Source organism: Barbatula barbatula, assembly GCF_947034865.1.
Source record: "Barbatula barbatula genome assembly, chromosome: 9".
Lineage (NCBI taxonomy): Eukaryota > Metazoa > Chordata > Actinopteri > Cypriniformes > Nemacheilidae > Barbatula > Barbatula barbatula.
Window position 1 is genome coordinate 18,280,196 of NC_136772.1, and position 20,658 is coordinate 18,300,853.

Consider the following 20,658-nt stretch of genomic DNA (forward strand, 5'->3'; position numbering starts at 1 on the left):
CAGCCAACATTTTTATGCGGGCCCCATTTGGCTTTTTGATGGGCTGCCACTTGGGTCCTGCATGGGCAACCCAAATGGGGCCCAGAAAAATTTGTCCATCGGCTCCACATAGGCCCCATGTGTGTTAGCCCATAGGGCCCATCATGGGCCCATAGTGGGTGCCAAGTGGGCCCCTTTTGAGTGCTCATTATATGGGCCCATTTGGGTCCCGTAAGGGTTGCAAAAAGTGGGGCCAAGTTAGGGTATAAACAGTACCCTTATGGGTCCCACATGGGTGTGAACTGGGCGGGCCCATTTATTAATTTTCCTATTGATCCTATCCTTAAAAACAGAATGTTTAACGTAGTTATATTTATCATGTAATAGCACAATGAAATATCAATGACTTCAACTCAGAATGTCTAAATCAAGTTTTTAATAAGAGAAAACATGAGAAAAGGACAATAAAGGACATAAAACAGGATATAAATTAATTATATAATATTGATTAAATCTGTAATTCATGTTTGTAATTAAAATAAGATTAGGATAAGTACAAAAACTGAATAAAATTACATTTCTAAATCATGTTTTAAATTAGGAAAACGGATTTAAAACAGGATAAAAACTATTAAAATTAGCAAATTATGTAAGATTTTTTTAAAATAAGATGAACGTATCTTCTGAACATGAACATAGTCTTATTTCTGGACCACTGCAGACTCAACCACGTTTAAACATTAAGAACAGTAAAAATATGAAAATATCTTATTGCTGGGCCTCTGCAGACTCCTCAGCTTCAAACCTAAAAAAACAGTAAACAAATTTGTATATTTAAAAAACTAACAAAATATTCACAAGAACATTTCTTAAAAAGCATGCAGTCTACCCAAGTGACAACACTACAACTTAAACTCATTGTTTTATTCTCTACCCAGCCAGCAATGACATGTGGGGCCCAGATGAGGGCTTCATGGGCGGCAAATGTGGGCCCCTCATGTCATTGCTGGCTGGGTAATGAAAGGTTAGATTTTTGTATTTTTTTTTTTTAAATATCCAAAGGCTTTATGATGTGGATTTATTTTTATAGACTTCTTTGATCATATTTACCTAGGGTATATATAATTTTAAGCTCAACTGTATGCTAGGGATGGCCAATATTATATCGTTTGCCATATACCAGTTGAAATTCTCAAAAACGTGTATAGCGGAGGGCGGACGTGAAGCTGAGAAAGAGTTTGCACTTAAAGAGAAGCTTTAACTCTCGTGAAGGATGGCACTGTAGATGCATCAGAGTTAATGTTTAGTTTCACTTTAGTTTTATTTAATTAGTTTGTTAAGTATTTGTTGAGTCATAATACATTAAAACACCAAAACATTTAGTTTGGTTAAGTCTTTATTTAAACCTCCTTTAGATGTTATGCGGGTGTGCATTGCACAAATTGTTTCATATGATTTCTTGCCTGTTATATACATGCATGAATGGAGCGTCCCATGTGCTTTCACAGCGCACTGCTGACTGCTTACAGCCAGTACAAAATTGTGTGTTTGTATTAGGTCTGTAGTGCGAGTAATAGACGGATACAGTATATTTTTATGTGAGAAGAGGTTCACACAGTTCAGGAGAGAATGATTTACAGCGTGATGCGACCGCTTCCACCCAATAATAGGCTATACCCAGTCAACACGATGATGTCACAGCGATCTCACAGTGATGTCACCATGAGCTTTCAGAATACTCAAGATAAGGTCAAAATGTAACCTCACAGCAAACTCACAGTGTGCTCAAACTGTGATCTTACTCTTGTACTGTGATATTAGGGATGCTCCGATCCACCTTTTTTGCTTCCGATACCGATTCCGATACCTGAGATTCAGTATCGGCCGATACCGAGTACCGATCCGATACTAAGGTAAAAATTTTAAAGTGCACAATTACTTAATAAACTATGTGCATTGCTGTGCAAGACATCAGGCTCGACTTAACATAAATTTCCTGACCCCGTAAAACAAAAATAACAAACTAATGATTCACAAATTTAGTAAATAGTTTATTAAACCAGCACCGGTGCAAAACAAATGAAAAATAAAACAAAAGTGTTCACTATCTTTGGACAAAAGACATTCAAAATTAAAGTGCAAATTAAGCAGCTGAATATAACAACAGCTTCACTAGCTTGATAAACGGGTATAAATAAATGGAAACAAAATCTCTTAATAATTTTTAAGAAAGTGCAAAAATAATAAAAAAAATCAATTCGCAAAAAAAAGCTGCTGAAATTGAGCAAAAAAGTAATAGCTTTACTGCTTTAGATATTCAAAATAACATGAATCAGATCTTTTTAATGCTTTAGTCACTAAAGCAAAGTCCACTTAACTAAACTAAAGTTTAGTGAAAATAAAATGTAACATCCAACACAGAAACAGATGAATAAAACGCTAGCTTCCCTAGCTTAGTAAAACTGCACATGTTTGTTGCATTTAACGTGGCATTTTGTGGCACAAAATTCTCATCCAACCAGTGTGCGGTTAAACTTAAAAGCGACACGTCGCAGCTCCAGATATCTGTTGTAAAACTCACCGCATTGACATCTTTAATTTTTTCGGATATGTGTTTGCTTTTTGACTTTTCGGTACAGTTCAAGGTAGAGTTAAATATTTACGCTTCGGCGTGTCGTACTGCGGCTCCAGGTGGTTTATAAGGAGTCTGAAGCCATTATTCGCAACGACGGACAGCGGTTGCCCATCCATAACAATGAAAGCGGTGGAACTTATTGGCGTAGCTGTTGTAAAATAACTCCAAATGACAGATATTTTGGCTCGCTCCATGCTGTTCGCTGCTATATGTTCACTTGTTCACGTGCACTACGTACAGAGCACGTTGCTAGCGTATGATGTCGCACGTTGCTAGCGTATGATGTCACACGTTGCTAGCGTATGATGTCGCACGTTGCGCAATGCGCAGCCGCCCACGAGAGAGTTTAAGCGCCGGTGTCTCCATGAACTTTTACATCGTCTAGCACAAATTTTATGTCAGATCGGGTATCGGTGACAAATTGCACCGATACCCGATCTAGAATTTTATTACGTATCGACGCCGATACCCGATACGAATATCGGATCGGAGCATCCCTATGTGATATTAGAGGTTTTGATGTGACTGGTTTGTCATTTGAAGTCACCATTATGTTGATGAGTGACTGTTTGCTTTAGTTGAGCTCTTGACGCATCAGTGTTTGACTTCTCTTCCTCTGGCTGCTTTAACTGTGTGTTCACTATGGTAGAGCATATTTGTTATATCGAGTTATACCAAAAGGAGTCTTGGATGATAATATAATAATTGGTAAATGTTGATGAGAAAACTGTCAGTTTATGTGATAGTAGAGAGTGAGATTCTGCTGGTTAGAGATGATCAGATATTTCAAAGGTCTTTAAAATGCATTATGCACACATATTTTGCAACAAATGGTTTACACACAAATACATCAAGAATCAGCATATTAAACTGAACAATGGTGACATTCAGCAGAATGAAAACTTCACTCTGCAATGCATGCATGGTAACACCATAGTTCAAAACTCATCAATGACTCCCAGCATGCATTGCAGCATGAAGCTCTTAAGTTTATTCTTACCATTGTTGAGGTTCACACACCGAGTCTTGATGTATTTGAGTCTTAATTATAAACTGTTGCAATGTTTATGTGTGTTCATTTAGAAGATCTTTATAATATGTTTGTTGCAAAACAGTTGAATCTCACTCTCTACTATCACACATTTGGCAGCACAAAACTGTTCTCATGATTATGCGATCATCAAAGACTCCTTTGGCATTACTCAACATAACAAACGTGCATTCTAAAGTGAACAAATAGTTAAAGCAGCCAGAGGAAGAGAAGTCAAACTCTGTAGAGTCAAGAGCTCAGCTAAACACTATTCAACATAATGGTGACTTTAAATGACAAACCAGTCACATCTTGACCTCTAAGATCACAGTACAAGAGTAAGATCACAGTTTGAGCACACTGTGAGTTTGCTGTGAGGTAACATTTTGACTTCATCGTGAGCTTTCTGTAAGCTCATGGTGACATCCCTGTGACATCATCGTGTTGACTGCGTATACAGTTAAGGTATGACATGATGTGTATATGGAGTTTTAGTTAATTTAATTATTTCTTTACTACAACATATTGAAGCTGAATGTCACAATTATATTTTATATTTACAAAAATACTGTAGATATATTTGAGGAGCCTGTTTGATTTGGGGTACGTTTTACTTTTTGATAAATGTTTTTGTTTCTGAGGCTTTAAACTACATGCAGCTACTATCACTTGTAGCAAAAAACAGCGTTGGATGTTGTTATTTATATCGTCATTTGTATCGGTATTAGGGATGCTCCGATCCACCTTTTTTGCTTCCGATACCGATTCCGATACCTGAGATTCAGTATCGGCCGATACCGAGTACCGATCCGATACTAAGGTAAAAATTTTAAAGTGCACAATTACTTAATAAACTATGTGCATTGCTGTGCAAGACATCAGGCTCGACTTAACCTAAATTTCCTGACCCCGTAAAACAAAATAACAAACTAATGATTCACAAATTTAGTAAATAGTTTATTAAACCAGCACCGGTGCAAAACAAATGAAAAATAAAACAAAAGTGTTCACTATCTTTGGACAAAAGACATTCAAAATTAAAGTGCAAATTAAACAGCTGAATATAACAACAGCTTCACTAGCTTGATAAACGGGTATAAATAAATGGAAACAAAATCTCTTAATAATTTTTAAGAAAGTGCAAAAATAATTAAAAAATCAATTCGCAAAAAAAAGCTGCTGAAATTGAGCAAAAAAAGTAATAGCTTTACTGCTTTAGATATTCAAAGTAACATGAATCAGATCTTTTTAATGCTTTAGTCACTAAAGCAAAGTCCACTTAACTAAACTAAAGTTTAGTGAAAATAAAATGTAACATCCAACACAGAAACAGATGAATAAACCGCTTGCTTCCCTAGCTTAGTAAAACTGCACATGTTTGTTGCATTTAACGTGGCATTTTGTGGCATCAAAATTCTCATCCAACCAGTGTGCGGTTAAACTTAAAAGCGACACGGTGGACACGTCGCAGCTCCAGATATCTGTTGTAAAACTCACCGCATTGACATCTTTAATTTTTTCGGATATGTGTTTGCTTTTTGACTTTTCGGTACAGTTCAAGGTAGAGTTAAATATTTACGCTTCGGCGTGTCGTACTGCGGCTCCAGGTGGTTTATAAGGAGTCTGAAGCCATTATTCGCAACGACGGACAGCGGTTGCCCATCCATAACAATGAAAGCGGTGGAACTTATTGGCGTAGCTGTTGTAAAATAACTCCAAATGACAGATATTTTGGCTCGCTCCATGCTGTTCGCTGCTATATGTTCACTTGTTCACGTGCACTACGTACAGAGCACATTGCTAGCGTATGATGTCGCACGTTGCTAGCGTATGATGTCACACGTTGCTAGCGTATGATGTCGCACGTTGCGCAATGCGCAGCCGCCCACGAGAGAGTTTAAGCGCCGGTGTCTCCATGAACTTTTACATCGCCTAGCACAAATTTTATGTCAGATCGGGTATCGGTGACAAATTGCACCGATACCCGATCTAGAATTTTATTACGTATCGACGCCGATACCCGATACGAATATCGGATCGGAGCATCCCTAATCGGTATCGCAACAAATACCAGAAAATTGTTGTTTAGAGTCATATCGCCCATCCATATACTGTATGTGTCCTAAAATATGAAATGTCATAAAAAGCAGTAAATTTAACTTTTTATACATGTCAACACATTATTAAAAATCTAATTTTGTTTTAACAATTATTAGTAGTAAACTATTTGTGTTGCTTGAAAATGTATTGCTTTAATTTATGTTTTGCCAAATAGAACCTTATAATTCTAAACCAAAGGTGTTTTTTCAGAATCACAAGGTTCTATCTGCGTTTGACATGTTCCAGAAACCTACATTTACAAATTTCAGAAAATGTTGATATTGTACATATCTCTGTCTTTTTTATGTAAAATATAAAAAGGGATTTTTCCCCCATATAATTTTTTCTATATGGATGCAAAAACATTGAAGCTTAATACTCAAAACTACTTAATTCTTTATAAAGAACCTTATAATTCCTTCTAGTTACTTAATTCTTTATAAAGAACCTTATAATTCCAAGGCGACGACATGCCTCTACATGAGAGGAAATAACAGAAATAGCAAATAAAATATAATTAATTGTGCAGTTCTCAGTTATACAATAGATTATATGACTTACTGCTCTGACCGTATTGCCCTCCTCTCAGGGTTCCGCTGGGCTCTTAGGGCACGGTTGCCATCTCTATCTCTCGCATTTGTGAACCATTTACCAAGGGCTGTCTCCACCTCTTTCTTGCTTACAGCTTTAAGTAAAGGGTTTTGCTTCAGGCTACCTGTGAAGCCAAAAAACAAATTACTATAAAGTATGGCATGCTACTGAATCAAACAGGACATAACTGTTATTAAGTATGTTGGAAGCAAGCAAGTTACATGAGCATAATGTAACTTCAAGGTCAAGGTCAAGGTTGTAACCACATTCTAAACTACCATTTAAGGATCTAGGTAAGTGAAGCTGATTTGTATTCATACCATACAAGATATTAAAAATTTTTAGGCTCCGAAATGAGTGTTTGCCATGCCGCCCAGTGATGTTGAAATGACGGGCAAGGTCATTTGTCATTACAAACGCCATAGTTCTTCGGACAGACTCATCGAGGCTCCTACCTCCAATATCCCCAAGGACTGAGACCTTAATGTATATTTACACACAAGAAAACAACATGCATATTAATGTGCATAGGTTAGAGTGTGTGTAGTCAGTAAATAATTCTACAACTATGTACTATTTTTTACGAACACTGACCACATTTTTCTGAACGTCAGACTCGCAGAGTTTCAACTCCACATCCTCTACTTCCGAAAAGCTCTTTAAAGGAAAGGTGATCCCCTCAGGCAAGACAGGAACAACACTGTATGGTTCTCTCTGCTGCAGAATGGACCGTATCATGCTACCCTGCACCTTTTGACAATCTTTCATTTCTTCCAGTATTGTAAGAATACGAAGAAACATTCCATCCCTTGCTGCTAACCCACTGGGCTGAACTGGTCTTTGGGGAGTTATAGCTCCTGTTGGTGCTGGGATGCTGCAGGCTGGGATTTCTGTTTCCTGTAAAGAATGAGGTCGTGGTCCATTTGTGAGAGATGGTGTAGCTACTCGCTTGTTCCCAAGTCCCATTGATAGAAGTTTTCTTGGGGGTGGTGGCACGGCCATTTCAGGATATTCTTCACAGTCAGAGTCCGTCTCAATAACTTTACGTCTGAAACAGGAGGAAAAGCAAGTATGATAAAAAAATATTTGACGTACTTTATTAGCACAACTTATGCAGCCCTTCCGCAAGGAAAACACGTTAACTTTCGGTTTTAAGTTAACATTTGGTCTAATCATTTGTAAATATAATGTCCCAGATGTTATTAAAATGATTTTTGTGTAATATTAAACTGCACCAGTATGTTTTTACTCAAAAACACATAATTTAACTTCAGAAAACATATGTTAGCCTAATGGAATTATAACGATTTGTTTTATGAAGGGTAAAAGGGTTACTAAAAGGGTTACTATTAGGGCTGGGCGATATTGAACATAATTCATATCTCAGTATTTTTTGAAAGGCAATATCCAATATGTATAATGATATTTTCTACAAAGTGGCATAAATGTTTACTTGCAAGTCAAATCCTGAGATCTCACAATCACCTTTATTAAAGTGGTTTGTGAAAATAAATGTAATAAGTTTTTTTCCCTATTCAGGGCTCCAGACTAACTTTTTTTTACTAAGAGCACTGTAGCCCCTGACTGAAATTTGTAGGAGGGCAAGCAGAAAATTCAGGGGCACACCTTAAATCAGCCTGCTTGTTTTTTGTCCCGTAATAGCTGTATTACTAACAAATACTTTGATAATAAATAGACTTAACTCACAGTAATAATGATGTGCAGTTTTATATTCATTTCAGAGTGATATGACATTACTCAATACCAGAGTCATAAGGTCTTCTGCCCTCGGTTGAGTGTGTGGCTACTCAGCCTATGCAGCGAGCTAAACATACAGTAAAAGGAGGTGGGACTCAGGATGACAAGACACAGTTTTTCTTCTTAATGCCTTTACTGAAGACCTCATTTTATTGATTTTTTAGCTCGCTGCATAGGCTGAGTAGCCACACACTCAACCGAGGGCAGAAGAGTAAAAAGATTATGGCATATCAAAGCTTCCCAAAGACATAAGGGGTCTGAGAGGAATGTAGCATGTCAACTCCTTTGGACATTTTCTCACCGCGTGTAACAAACTTTTTCCTGCTGCCTCCACACATCACCACAGAGCGCCGTCTCAGGCACGCAATATATAATAGAAGAAGAAGCACTCCAAAAAACAAACACTAACGGAGATACTGACCCCTAGTGGGAAAATAAAGAAATGCACCAGCGAATTAATACCATACTATTGAACATAGAGGGACAGAATATAAGGTATCTGCAGACTTGGTGAGTATCTTTAGCGAGGCTGCGCAGAGGGACGCTTTGCTGCTGCTATAAACAAAAGCATTGACTAAAGTGGCCGCAATCAGCTCCTTTTAAATGATGGGTCAACCAGCCGTGCATGGTGCACAGCTCCAGCTCTCTCTTCTTCTCACACACATAGGCCTACACTGGTGGGCTTGCGATCTACAAAAAAATTGCCAGGTTGCGCATGCGCGATTACTAGTCGCAAAATGTGACCATTTAGTCTGAAGCCCTGCTATTTGAAAACATACAGCTGCTTATCACTTGAACATGTAAAATGTAAACTTGTAGAGCGGGCGGGTGGGGTTTGTTTACTTCGCACGGAGAGGGAGTGTGCTCTACTCACTCTGCGCATGGGCACTGTGCATGTCAGACACCACAGAGTCGCTTCAAGTCGAACACACCCCATATCGATATTAGAGATATTGTCTAATCCCGCACCGCATTGAAAAAAGATATCGATATATCTTAAAACTCGATATAATCGCCCAGCCTTAGTTACTATCCAACACCAAACCAAGCTAGGAAAAGCTACACATTAAAACATGTCTTTCCAACTACATATCACGCAAAATGAGTATTCATAAGACTGTAAGCACTTCTAATGGACACTTTCATTATGATAGAATAGCATTATTAATCTTACTTTCTTTTACGCTTGGCTCCCTCTGGTTCTGGATCCGTCTGTAGATCTGAAGTCACTTCAGCTTTCCTTAACTTTGTTCTGGCAGTAGAATAATCAGCTGAAGAAATATGATTGGGATCAGTACCATACATTCAGAAATTCTATTCATTCAAAAACTTTTTCCACATTTACAGATTCTAAGGGGCTATACACATGAAAAAAAATATTTGCTTTAATCATTAAAGATAACTAACATTACATCAGGTCTGCACCACCAGATGTGAAGGATGTGATGCAACAAAAACTGTTGGGCACTGTTGTCATTTGTCATGTTGCACCGCATAAATCAATTTAACTTAGAACAAGGAATCAACATAATTTAAAAAAATCATGATTAATACTCACCAGCTTTTCCCAAAACCCGCACTTGAAATTTTGACCAGTCTTTTAGAGGGACTCTTCTCTCTTTAACAATACGTTCAATGTTGACAGTGGAGGAAGGTGGCCAGCAACACTCCTCTTCCTCAGGCCCAGTAAACCAGTTTGTTGGTATAATGGCGACAGTCCGCGATTCCAGAAATTCCACAACAGCAAAGGGCAGCATTTTACTAGACACATTAATTGCATGATGTCAACACTCATGTAGCAGAGGCAAAGCTACAAAAGCTCCATTATAAGGAAGAAGGATAACTTTCTTCATGAATTCAGTCACAGATATAACTTGCAGTTGTCCATGTAATCCATGTACAAGTCTGATTCCCACAGCAGATGAGTCGGTAGGATAATCAGAAAATGTTTCTACATTTGTAAAAACATCACACACCAAATGTGTGTCCCCAGATGGACTGTACAATATATTTTTGACAAGGACTACTTGCCCATTCAAGTCAAAGCAATTGTCACCTGTTTCACATGAAATAAACATATTTTTCCCGTGGTAATGTTTGTACTGTTGGCATGTTTCAAATCCATGAAGTAAAGGTCCAGTGAGATGAAGTCTTTTATGCTGAATAAGTATATTCTCCTGTCTTTTTGGCTTGACTTTCTGTTTTTCATGTAAACGTTTTACAACTTGCTGCACTGGATGTTGTGGCTTTCGTATCATCTTTTTAATTTTACCTAAAAAGTTTTCAAATGGAAAACATGAAATTTGATCAAGAGCTCCATATTTCATTGCATCCTGTGCTAAATGTATTAAGCTATGTACATTATACACAATAAATTCAGGACCATATATATTAGCAAAATTTTTAACAAAAACATTTAGCAACTGATCTGCATATTGAGAAAATTCTGAACACAAGTCTGGGCTAAGTAAAATTCTCATTGCTATAGAGAGCATCATGAAGTGTTGGTATAAATTATGTGGTAAATTATTACGCAAAACAATAGGTCCAGTATACAATAGAAACAATCTGAATTCTGTGGCTTTCCACATAGCCACTTCAAGCAGAGATCTGGGTTTCCTGGAGAAAGTCTTTGGTACATGAATCCTTAATGAAGCCATCTGTTGTGAAATTACAGAAAGTACACTAGCTGAAACTCTACACCTAAGGGGACCCTTAATCCACAGGTAAATAAGCTTTCTTACGACACCTAAACACACAAGATGCATGTAGTCTAAAACAAAGCTTGTCACTAAGCCAATACCTAAATGGTTAAGTGGAGAAATTCCTGTGTGGTGATTTTCATCAACCATTTCTTCAAATTGTGTGTCAGTTCTTAGCTCTGAATTCAGGTCAGGATATGTCATTCTGCCACTGACATATACACCGGTCTGTACACATCGCTCACAGGCATTATAGCCTGTGTGACCCTTACTACATTTTAAGAAGGCCCTCGCAGGTGCATCGCAAATAAAAGCCTCTGGGGGAATAATTTTGTAATGCTTCCCATTAAAACGTAATCCATCTTTCATGACAACTTTCAAATCATCAACAAATTCCTTTAGATAATCATGAACTGAGGATGGTTTGGCTAAACCTGAATACAATCCAATCAAAAATACTTTCGAATTTTCAAGTTCCTTAATGCGACCAAGAATTGGCCACAGATTTACAGCAGAGCTTCTGTAAAGTGGCAACCCATCTATATTTATATGTAATGAAAGTGTATCAATCTGTTCACTTAAGTCACATTCCATATTCAGCTCATTCATTATTGCCTTAGCAACACCAAAATGGTAGTAGCAACCACCAGCAATGTGTTTTACTTGACATTCATAATCAGTGGACAGCAAAGTCCTTGGATCCATTGGGATATTTAGACCCTTATTCCTCAGTATTTTCTGTAAAGCTGACAATGCAGAATGAGAAATGTTAAATTGTGTTGCCCATTCAGCAAGGTCTTTTAAATCATCCGAGTCACTGATCTGGTTGTCATCACTGTCATCACTCTCAAACAGGCATGGATCATCAAAATAATCCACACAGTGTTCTACAGTACATGTCTGCGTCATTGGGCAATCCCCATCATCACCACTGCAAATCAATGAATTGTCAGTTTCCTCAAGCGAAGCCAGATCAGTTTGACTTCTATTAGAAGGATCCAACAGCCAATCCTGGGTCTCAAAACAATCATAGTATCCTGTAATGTCTAGATTTCCTACTGGTGTAGGAGACTCAACAACATTAGCACATGAGGAAATGTATGTCTCAACTAGCTGTATGTGCTCTGCCACTTTAGCTTGTATTCTCCGCCTTTTTGTCCTCTGTGAGCAGTCATTCTCCATTTTCTCTGAAAATTAACAGCAACAATGTAAAAATGTAAAGTCTTTATGGCAGAATGAGTAATTTCATTACACTAAAATGAAGATAAATCACACACTGTTAACAAATAACTACACATTAAAGCAGATATGCATACAGTATATATATAATATTCTTTTTACAGAACGGTTTTTAATAGACTGACCAAATGCGTAGAAACAAAAATAAAATAAACAAAAAATATAGTGTTGCAATCAGTGTGTAGAAAGTATTACCCCTCAACACTTGGACTCTCCCAGTCACCCCTGTCATTCAGCGGTTAATGGACTATTCCAAAACTTTCCAGCGGAGTTCGCGAGGTGACAGAAAAGAGAGTTGACGGATGATAAAAGGAAAAGGAGATTGGCTCAATATTGTATATAGTTTGTAGAGCTAATTATAGTGTATTGACCCAAAGCAGAGGAGGTTTATTCATGGTGCGTGTGCGTACATTATACCGTAAGTAGTTACGCAATTATTAAACATTCTTAACAAACGCTATCCGTGTTTACATTTAACGATGTTCACTTAAGTGTATGTTGGTGCTATGACATTACTGCTATGCTATGGATATTTATATAATTTGTTGTTAGTGGTATTTGTTCCTTATGACCGAGAATGCACAGCTCATGCACAGCTCGTTTATAGCGTTAGCGCACACCCATTTAGTACCATTTATCCACGCAGTTTTTCATAGAGATTGTATTGTTCTATACTCTGCCTTTATTCGTCAGTAATTCCCGAATATGCTTTATTGACATTGTTTGTGTTTATACAAGTTTATATCTATATTTATATCTGTATTTGTATTCACAGAACCACACATATCTATGCACCTGTAATAAATAACGATTTGGAACTCAACCTGAGTGAGATATCATTGTTCTAACCGGACAAACTGTAGCCTTCATCCAAACCTGAACTAGCAACTAGAGTAAACGGGAAGTAAACTTTTCACAGTGTAAATGTGGATCAGCATATAAACCATCTCAGGAATTACCATTGTTAGTAGGCCTAATGTGCATAATTGAGAGATAAATAATTAGACCACATTGAACAATTTCCTTTGAGAGTTTCTCAGTGCATATTCAACTGTTATTAAAGAGACTAATAAAAAACCTAAAAGATTAAGCCTTGTCACATCATTCAGGATTTTGGTGGGGGAGGGGAGGAATGCTAGGATGACTTGCGCAGTTTTTTGCACCGATCAATCAAGCATTTACCCATTTGTTGCCAGATAACCCGATCACGCCTGGTCCAGATCACATAAAAAGTAAATGCATACGGTTCCTAATGCGAATTGATCAACGAGTTCCTTACCGAATAAATAAACAGAAAGCTGATTTGTTAATCAATTCAACCGGTTTATTTAAACAGCTCACAAGAACTCGTTTATGCATGGCACGTCATCGCCAATATTTAGCAATGGCTGCAAGTTACCTCACTAAACGCGTAAGAGAGAGCTTTCAGGACATTTTATAGTTTTCTTTATTTAATACTGGCACTTGATAGAGGCATTACGGCCCCGATAATATGCTTTTTGCATAAAATCAGACGGATTGATTTTGACAAGTCGCCAACGACCACAGAAGTAAACGATGACAAAATGATTTAGCTAATCTAAAACTAAACTGAAACTTTTAAATGTCACCTAATATAAAAGCAACAGAAATGAATATAACAAGAAATATTGTCTTACCGTGAGATGATTATACCTTGAGTTGCTCCTTCCTGTGGTACTGACGAACTTGTGTGGAAAGGCGGGAGGCGCGTGCTAATCGGTTATGGTTTTAAGGACTTATCTCGCGAGATTTTAGGTTTAACAGGGAAAGCAGCACTCATAAAGCAAGATTTCGCAGCCTTTGCTTGTCTCCCTTATCCAACCGTGCTAACCGTGCTGCGTGTTGAATATGTTTTGTGGTACATACATTTTTATAATCATGAATTAATATAATGTTAAATTATTTAATACTATTTTAAGAACATGCAAAATGTTTAACATTTAATTGATTAAATGTTTTTCTTTTCTACAGTTATAGCAAAAACCGTCAAAAATAAACAACCTGCAAAAAAAGGTCATTTTAAATATGTAATATTGCCCAAGTATAGCCCTAACAGGGCACTCAAAAAAATGGGTAATCTAACTTGGGCCCACAACCTTTACCAAGCTGGGGCCCTTATTTAGCCCATCAAAGTTCCCACTTCGACCCCATGCCCATATCATGCCCACAAAACCCCGATAAAACCCATGTGGGGCCCACATGGACATGTTGGCTGGGAAACTATTGAGAAATTTGGTTTTGGTGATTTCTTTTGTAAAGCTGTTAGAACAATGTACTGTAAAGGCAATAGCTCTATTAGACTTAAAAACGGGACCTCGCCAAGATTTGAGCTGCAAAGAGCCATCCGTCAAGGCTGCCCTGCCTCCCCGTACCTATTCATTTTATGTACTCAACTTCTTTCCACTCACATTAAAAGTAGTGCTCCAAAAGGAATTTCAATTGCAGAAAAAGAAGTTATCCTCACCCAACTAGTAGATGATATACGTTATTTAAAAAAAATGCCAGCCAAGTGCCAATCGCTATCAAAACAATAGAATTATTTTCCGCAGCCTCTGGACTCTGCTTAAATCTGAAGAAGTGTGAACTTTTTTCCCTTAAAGAAAGCGACATCTCCCATGTCTGTTGCATACCAATCAAAGATAAAATCACTTATCTAGGGATTACTATAATGAAAAATGAGGAGGAGAGATGCTCTGTTAACTTTAATTTGATTAGTGATAAGACAAAGAAAAAGCCAAATCAATGGCTGCAGAGGGATTTATCATTGAAAGGTCGAGTATTGTTGACAAAGGCAGAAGGTTTATCTCGTCTTACATATGCAGCTATCCCCCTGTTTGTCAACAAAAAGCTCTGTGATTCCATTGATAAGTATCTTTTCAATTTTATTTGGAAAAACAAGACGCATTATGTGAAAAAGTCTGTTATTATGAACACCTTTTGAACGTGGTGGTCTAAACTTTCTTTATTTTACAACCCTTAATAATACGTTTAAAATAAATTGGATAAAACAGTTTCTAAAAAATCCCACTTCTACATGGAATTTTATACCTAATTATATTTTCTCTAAGGTTGGGGGTCTAGAGTTTTTACTTTTATGTGATTATAAAATAGAAAAAATTCCCTTAATATTATCTAATTTCCATAAACAAATGCTTCTAGCATGGTCATTAATCTACAAACATAATTTCTCCCCACATAGGTGCTTCATCTGGAATAATCATTTTATTAAATTCAAGAATAAATCCTTATTTTATAAAAATTGGTTCAATAATAACATTGAATGATAATGGGTCATTACTGAATTATTCTTAACTCCTTCACACTTTTGGCATTCCAATTACCCCAAGAGAGTTTGCAATCGTTATGGATGCCATCCCTTCTGGTATTTTAACTCTCTTAAAAGGGTCTGGAAAACCAGATTGCCTACCAGCTTTGGACCCTAAGTTGATCTCAGTTGGTAATATATGTTTCGTAACTACAACGAGGAATAATAATCGTAATATTCGCTCTTTATTCCAGAGAGAGACCAATGTTGTACCTTATTGGTCTAATTTTGTTGACAACCTGAATTGGGGGAATATTTGGAACCTTCCTTACAAATACCTCCTTACGAATAAAATAAGAGAAGTCTCTTTCAAAATTATACATAGGTATTATCCTGCTAAGCAATATACACCTGTTTTGGCAATGTCCCTATACTATCACTTTCTGGAAAGACCTGTCCCGATACATTACGATTAAACTTATCGCTGATTTTTCTTTGTTTTGGAAGAATGTACTGTTTGGTTTCCATGATAACCAAAATAAAAAGAAAGAAATATACCTAATTAATCTTTTGATCATTTTAGGGAAATATCATATTCACAAAGCCAAATTTAGTCATTCTAAACCTTCTTTTATTGCTTTTGGTAAGGAGACGGAACAGTACATCAAATCCATTTATGATTCAAGGAATAAGAAAGCTGCTTCTTTAATGTTTTCATTTGAAATTCCCCCTGGCTCTGCTCTTGTCTACTATTTGTTGTTTTGTATTAATGACTTTATTTGTTTATTTTACTGTTTGTATCATAAAGATCTAATAAAGATTTTAAAAAAAAATAGAGGAGGAGCTGTCGATCTAGAACTAGTGGATCAATGGTGACGCCGAAGCCGCCCTAATTACCATGAAACTTGAACTGGAGCATTTGGAAAAGCAAGCGCAGAACGTGGAAACGAGAGCAAAGGGGAAAAGACCGTAAGCACGGACAAAAAATAAATATGAGCGAAACCTGATTTTGTTTGTAAATTGATTTGGAAAATGTTGAATTCATGTTTCAAGTTTTGTGCAGAACAATTGTAAACGTGTTAACATTTTTGATTCACGCTTATTACTTTTCGATCCGTGACCGAGTTGTTTGTTGTTTGCATTTGTTTTTTAGTTTTGTGCGCTATTATTTTACACGTGTTTTCAAATGTGGGGTATCAACAATAAATGATTATACGAGACTTTTATTTTGATTTTTGCCGTGGGCGCCGCCATGTTGTGTGCACGAAAAAGGTAAAGAACTGCGTACGACAAACGTGCTCGCTGAAGACGTCTGTGATGTTCGGGTAGTTTTCGGTTAAAAACATCAGTTTAGACCCGCGATATACATTGGTACCGTCTGATGTATCACTTAAGTGTCGTCTGACGTAAACTTTGAGAGTTATTAGACGTGTTTGAGTGAGTTTTGTGTCTTTGTGAGTGAGACAGAGAAAAGCGCTTATTAGCTTGGTGTTGCTAAGGCTACTGGAGTCGATTACTCCCGTGTTTCATTTAGTTTTGTCCAGTTTTTGTTTTATTGTTTTAAACAAACTTAAAACACTATGGACGTGCTATAATGTCTGTTGAAGAGAGTGTGAGTCTCCGATTATGCGTTCGTCTTTGTAATGCGTTCGTCGGAGTAGTGCGGTCTGCACCAGCTCGGATTGTGGCCTCGTAGGATCGAGCTGACGTCGTCAGGATCTCGAGGGCAATCGCTGGGGGAGGAAAATTGAGCTAAGATACCCTGCCATCTGTGGGACATCATTCAGCGCCTCATCCTGGAATTAAAGTGGTTGCTCCCGTGGTTAAAGTAAGTCCTGAAGCCCACCACACTATATCTGAAGCATACACACTGCAACACGACAGGCACAACATACAGCCACAAACTGTAGTAAAAGACTAAAAAGCATTGGGTGGGGGGACCCAGCTCCTGTTGCTCACTCAGTCTTCCTTTAATAAGTGTTCATTATAACCCCTACAAGGCGGTGACATCACCCCGCCGCTACACAATCTTTTTATTTATGCTCATTATTTTTCAAACCATGACCACAATACTTGTGGCGGGTTTCTGATCCCATACAGCGTACATGTCTCCAGCCGAAACGGTCCATGCTGTTGCTAGGAAACCATTCAGACATAATCAGCGGAAGCAGAGTAATTCACCACGAATTTCAGTGACGCATGTAAATACTGCGGTAATGTGCACTCAAGAGGCAGGGAGCACTGTCCAGCATATGGGAAAACATGCAGACTCTGTGGAACGGATAATCACTTTGCTAAAGTGTGCCTTAAAAGCAACAACAGAGCTACAGAGGGGAAACTGCACTGTGTTGAAGATTCCAAAGAGCAGCTGTCTGATTACAGTGATGATGACATTTACACCGTTGAGTCTGTTAGCACAGTGAACACAAAAGGAAAGAAATGGTTTGTTACTCTGCGGCTACATGGCAAGCCACTTCGTTGTCAGTTGGATTCAGGGGCAACATGCAATGTGATGAGCTACAAGGACAAAGTTAAGGTGGCACCAAATGCACTTCTTCGCCCCAGTAACATAAAATTACGTCTTTATTCAGGCGAGTCGCTGGACTCTATGGGTGTTTTCGAAACCGAATGTGTCATCAATGGAGTAAAATACCAACTGTCATTTGAGATAGTAGAGACAAGTCAGAGTCCACTCCTCTCAGGGTCAACTTGTGAACAGCTAAACCTGATGCAATTTACAATCCCAGATGATGTGGATTCACGAACATACTTGTCCATGGCCTCTCTTTTAGGACCGGAAAAGGAATAAAGTCGACCCTTGGGCGGAGAAGTGCCTGGAAGGAGGTCAATGGCGCAGTCGTTGGGGCCAATGCTCCGGCCAATGCTCTTGACCAATGCTCCGGCTGTCTTTCAGGGCCTTGTCAACGACGTGTTGTGTGACATGATCAATCGTTTTGTCTTTGTGTACTTGGATGACATTCTGACCTTTTCCCCCTCTCTCCAGGTACACACCCAACATGTTCATCAGGTCCTCCAGCGGAGAAGTGCGAGTGTTTCATTCCTTGGTCATATGATCTCTTCTAGAGACATTGAGCCTGATCTAGTCAAGATCAGGGCCATCGCTGAATGGCCTGTCCCCCACTCCCGTAAGGCCCTGCAGCGGTTCCTGGGGTTCGCCAACTTCTACCGGCGATTCATCCGGGGTTTCAGCCAGGTGACGTTGGGGTAGGCGCGGTTCTGTCTCAGCGTGTGGCTAACGACGGGAAGGTGCATCCGTGCGCCTATTTCTCCCGCCGCCTCAGCCCTGCAGAACGGAATTATGATACCGGTAACAGGGAGCTGTTGACGGTTCGACTGGCGCTAGAGGAGTGGCGTCACTGGTTGGAGGGGTCAGCGCAGCCCTTCTTGGTCTGGACGGATCACAAGAACCTTGAGTACATCCGTTCGGCCAAGAGGTTGAACTCGCGACAGGCCCGGTGGGCCCTGTTCTTCGGTCGGTTTGCCTTCACCCTCTCGTACCGGCCCGGCTCTAAGAACGTCAAGCCGGATGCCCTCTCATCTGTTTAGGGTGCTCGGGGGGGAGCCTGTGACTGAAACAATTCTCCCCAAAGGGAGGGTGGTCGGGGCTCTTACCTGGGGACTCGAGCAGCGAGTAGAGGAGACCGGACGGGGGATGCAGGTACCACGGGGATGCCCGCCTGGTCGGTTGTTCGTGCCGGCTGCGCTGCGCTCTGAGGTTCTTCAGTGGAGTCATTCCTCTAGGTTTGTCAACCATCCAGGCAATCGGGGAACCCTGGCTACGGTGCGCCAGAGGTACTGGTGGCCATCGCTGGCCAAGGACGTCGGGCAGTTCGTGGTGGCGTGCTCAGTCTGTGCTCAGAACAAGCCTTCCCATCGTCCTCCCGCTATCTGCTCCGCCCTCTACCCATCCCCTCCCGCCCCTGGTCGCACATCCCCTTGGACTTTGTGACCGGCCTTCCTCTCTCCGGGGGTAACACTGTCGTGCTGACTGTGGTGGACCGCTTCTCCAAAGCTGTCCATTTCATTCCCCTACCCAAGCTTCCCTCTGCCCGGGAGACTGCTCAACTGATGGTGGATCACGTTTTCCGTCTCCATGGGTTACCGGTTGACGTTGTGTCTGACAGGGGTCCTCAGTTTTGCCTGACCTCCCACTGCCCCGGTTCCTGGAGCCAACAGCTGGCCTGGATTGAGTATGCCCACAACTCTCAGCCCGTGTCCTCATCAGGTATGTCACCCTTTGAGTGCTCTCTGGGTTACCAACCCCCTCTGTTTTCTTCCCAGGAACTCGACTCCTCGGTCCCTTCGGTACTGGCTTTCGTCCAACCTTGCCGACTCACGTGGAGGAAGGCTAGGAGGATTCCCAATCCGCTAGCCGAAACAAGACCGTTGCTGATCGGCACCAGACTTCCCATCCTACCTATCTGTGTGGTCAGCGAGTGTGGCTGTCCACCATGGACTTGCCTCTCCGGGTGCCCTCTCGCAAGCTGGCTCCCAAGTTCATCTGCCCATATCGCATCACCAAGGTGGTCAATCCGGTGGGCGTCCGGCTCAAGCCTTCACCTAATCTTAGTCGAGTTCACCCTGTTTTTCATTTCTCCAGGGTGAAAACTGTCTTCACATCCCTGTGTCTGCGTCAGACTCGGTGTCTGCGTCACTCGCCCCGCCCTCGTGTCTCCCTCACTGGTATTCCCTCACGTTTTTGATCACCCTGACACCTGTAGCGAGTTTCGCTAGCGCGTTCCGCTCACGGGGCGCGCTGCGCAGCTGTTACTTATTGCGACTGTGATAGGTTTCCTCATTTACTCCCTCGTGTGCTTCTGTTCTTTGTCAGTCCGTTGTATGTTCACGTAGTACTTCTGTAGCTGACTCCTTGTCTTGTCTTGTCTTGTTATTCATCTAGCATCTAGCATTTTTCCTGTTCTAGATTTATTTTCTTGTTTTTTCCCCTGCTAGTTTAGTAATCCCCTAGATCAGTGTCTTTTGGTTTCCTGTTATTTTTATTGTCCTCCTCTGCCCACTAGTTTCCCGCCGGCGCTCCAGTTTTCCCCACATCTGTTCCTCCACTTGCCTCTGCCTAACGCCAGATCTGCCTCTAGAGCTGCGTCCACAGCCGCCGTGTAGATCCCGGGTTCTCCGGGTGTGACATTCTCTCAGGCTGTAGACGCTTGCGCTCTGTGGTCATCGGCAGTTTCTCCCTTCGGGGTCATCAACAGTTTCGCCCTTCGGGGTCATCGGCGGTTTCGCCCTTCGGGGTCATCGGCGGTTTCGTCCTTCGGGGTCATCGGCAGTTTCTCCCTTCGGGGTCATCGGCAGTTTC

General features: G+C 40.0%; 1 protein-coding gene across 1 annotated transcript; it reads right to left on the bottom strand.

Moving 5' to 3' along the window:
* Positions 1-401: 401 nt before the first annotated feature.
* On the bottom strand, positions 402-8,452 carry LOC306898944 (uncharacterized protein). The gene is made up of 5 exons (XM_079464852.1): positions 8,395-8,452; positions 6,930-7,383; positions 6,791-6,815; positions 6,306-6,459; positions 402-784 (listed from the first exon to the last, which is right to left on the bottom strand). The coding sequence occupies exons 2-5, from the start codon at positions 7,335-7,337 to the stop codon at positions 748-750; spliced, it is 624 nt and encodes a 207-aa protein (XP_079320978.1). The 5' UTR covers positions 7,338-7,383; positions 8,395-8,452; the 3' UTR covers positions 402-747.
* Between the last annotated feature and the right edge of the window lie 12,206 nt (positions 8,453-20,658).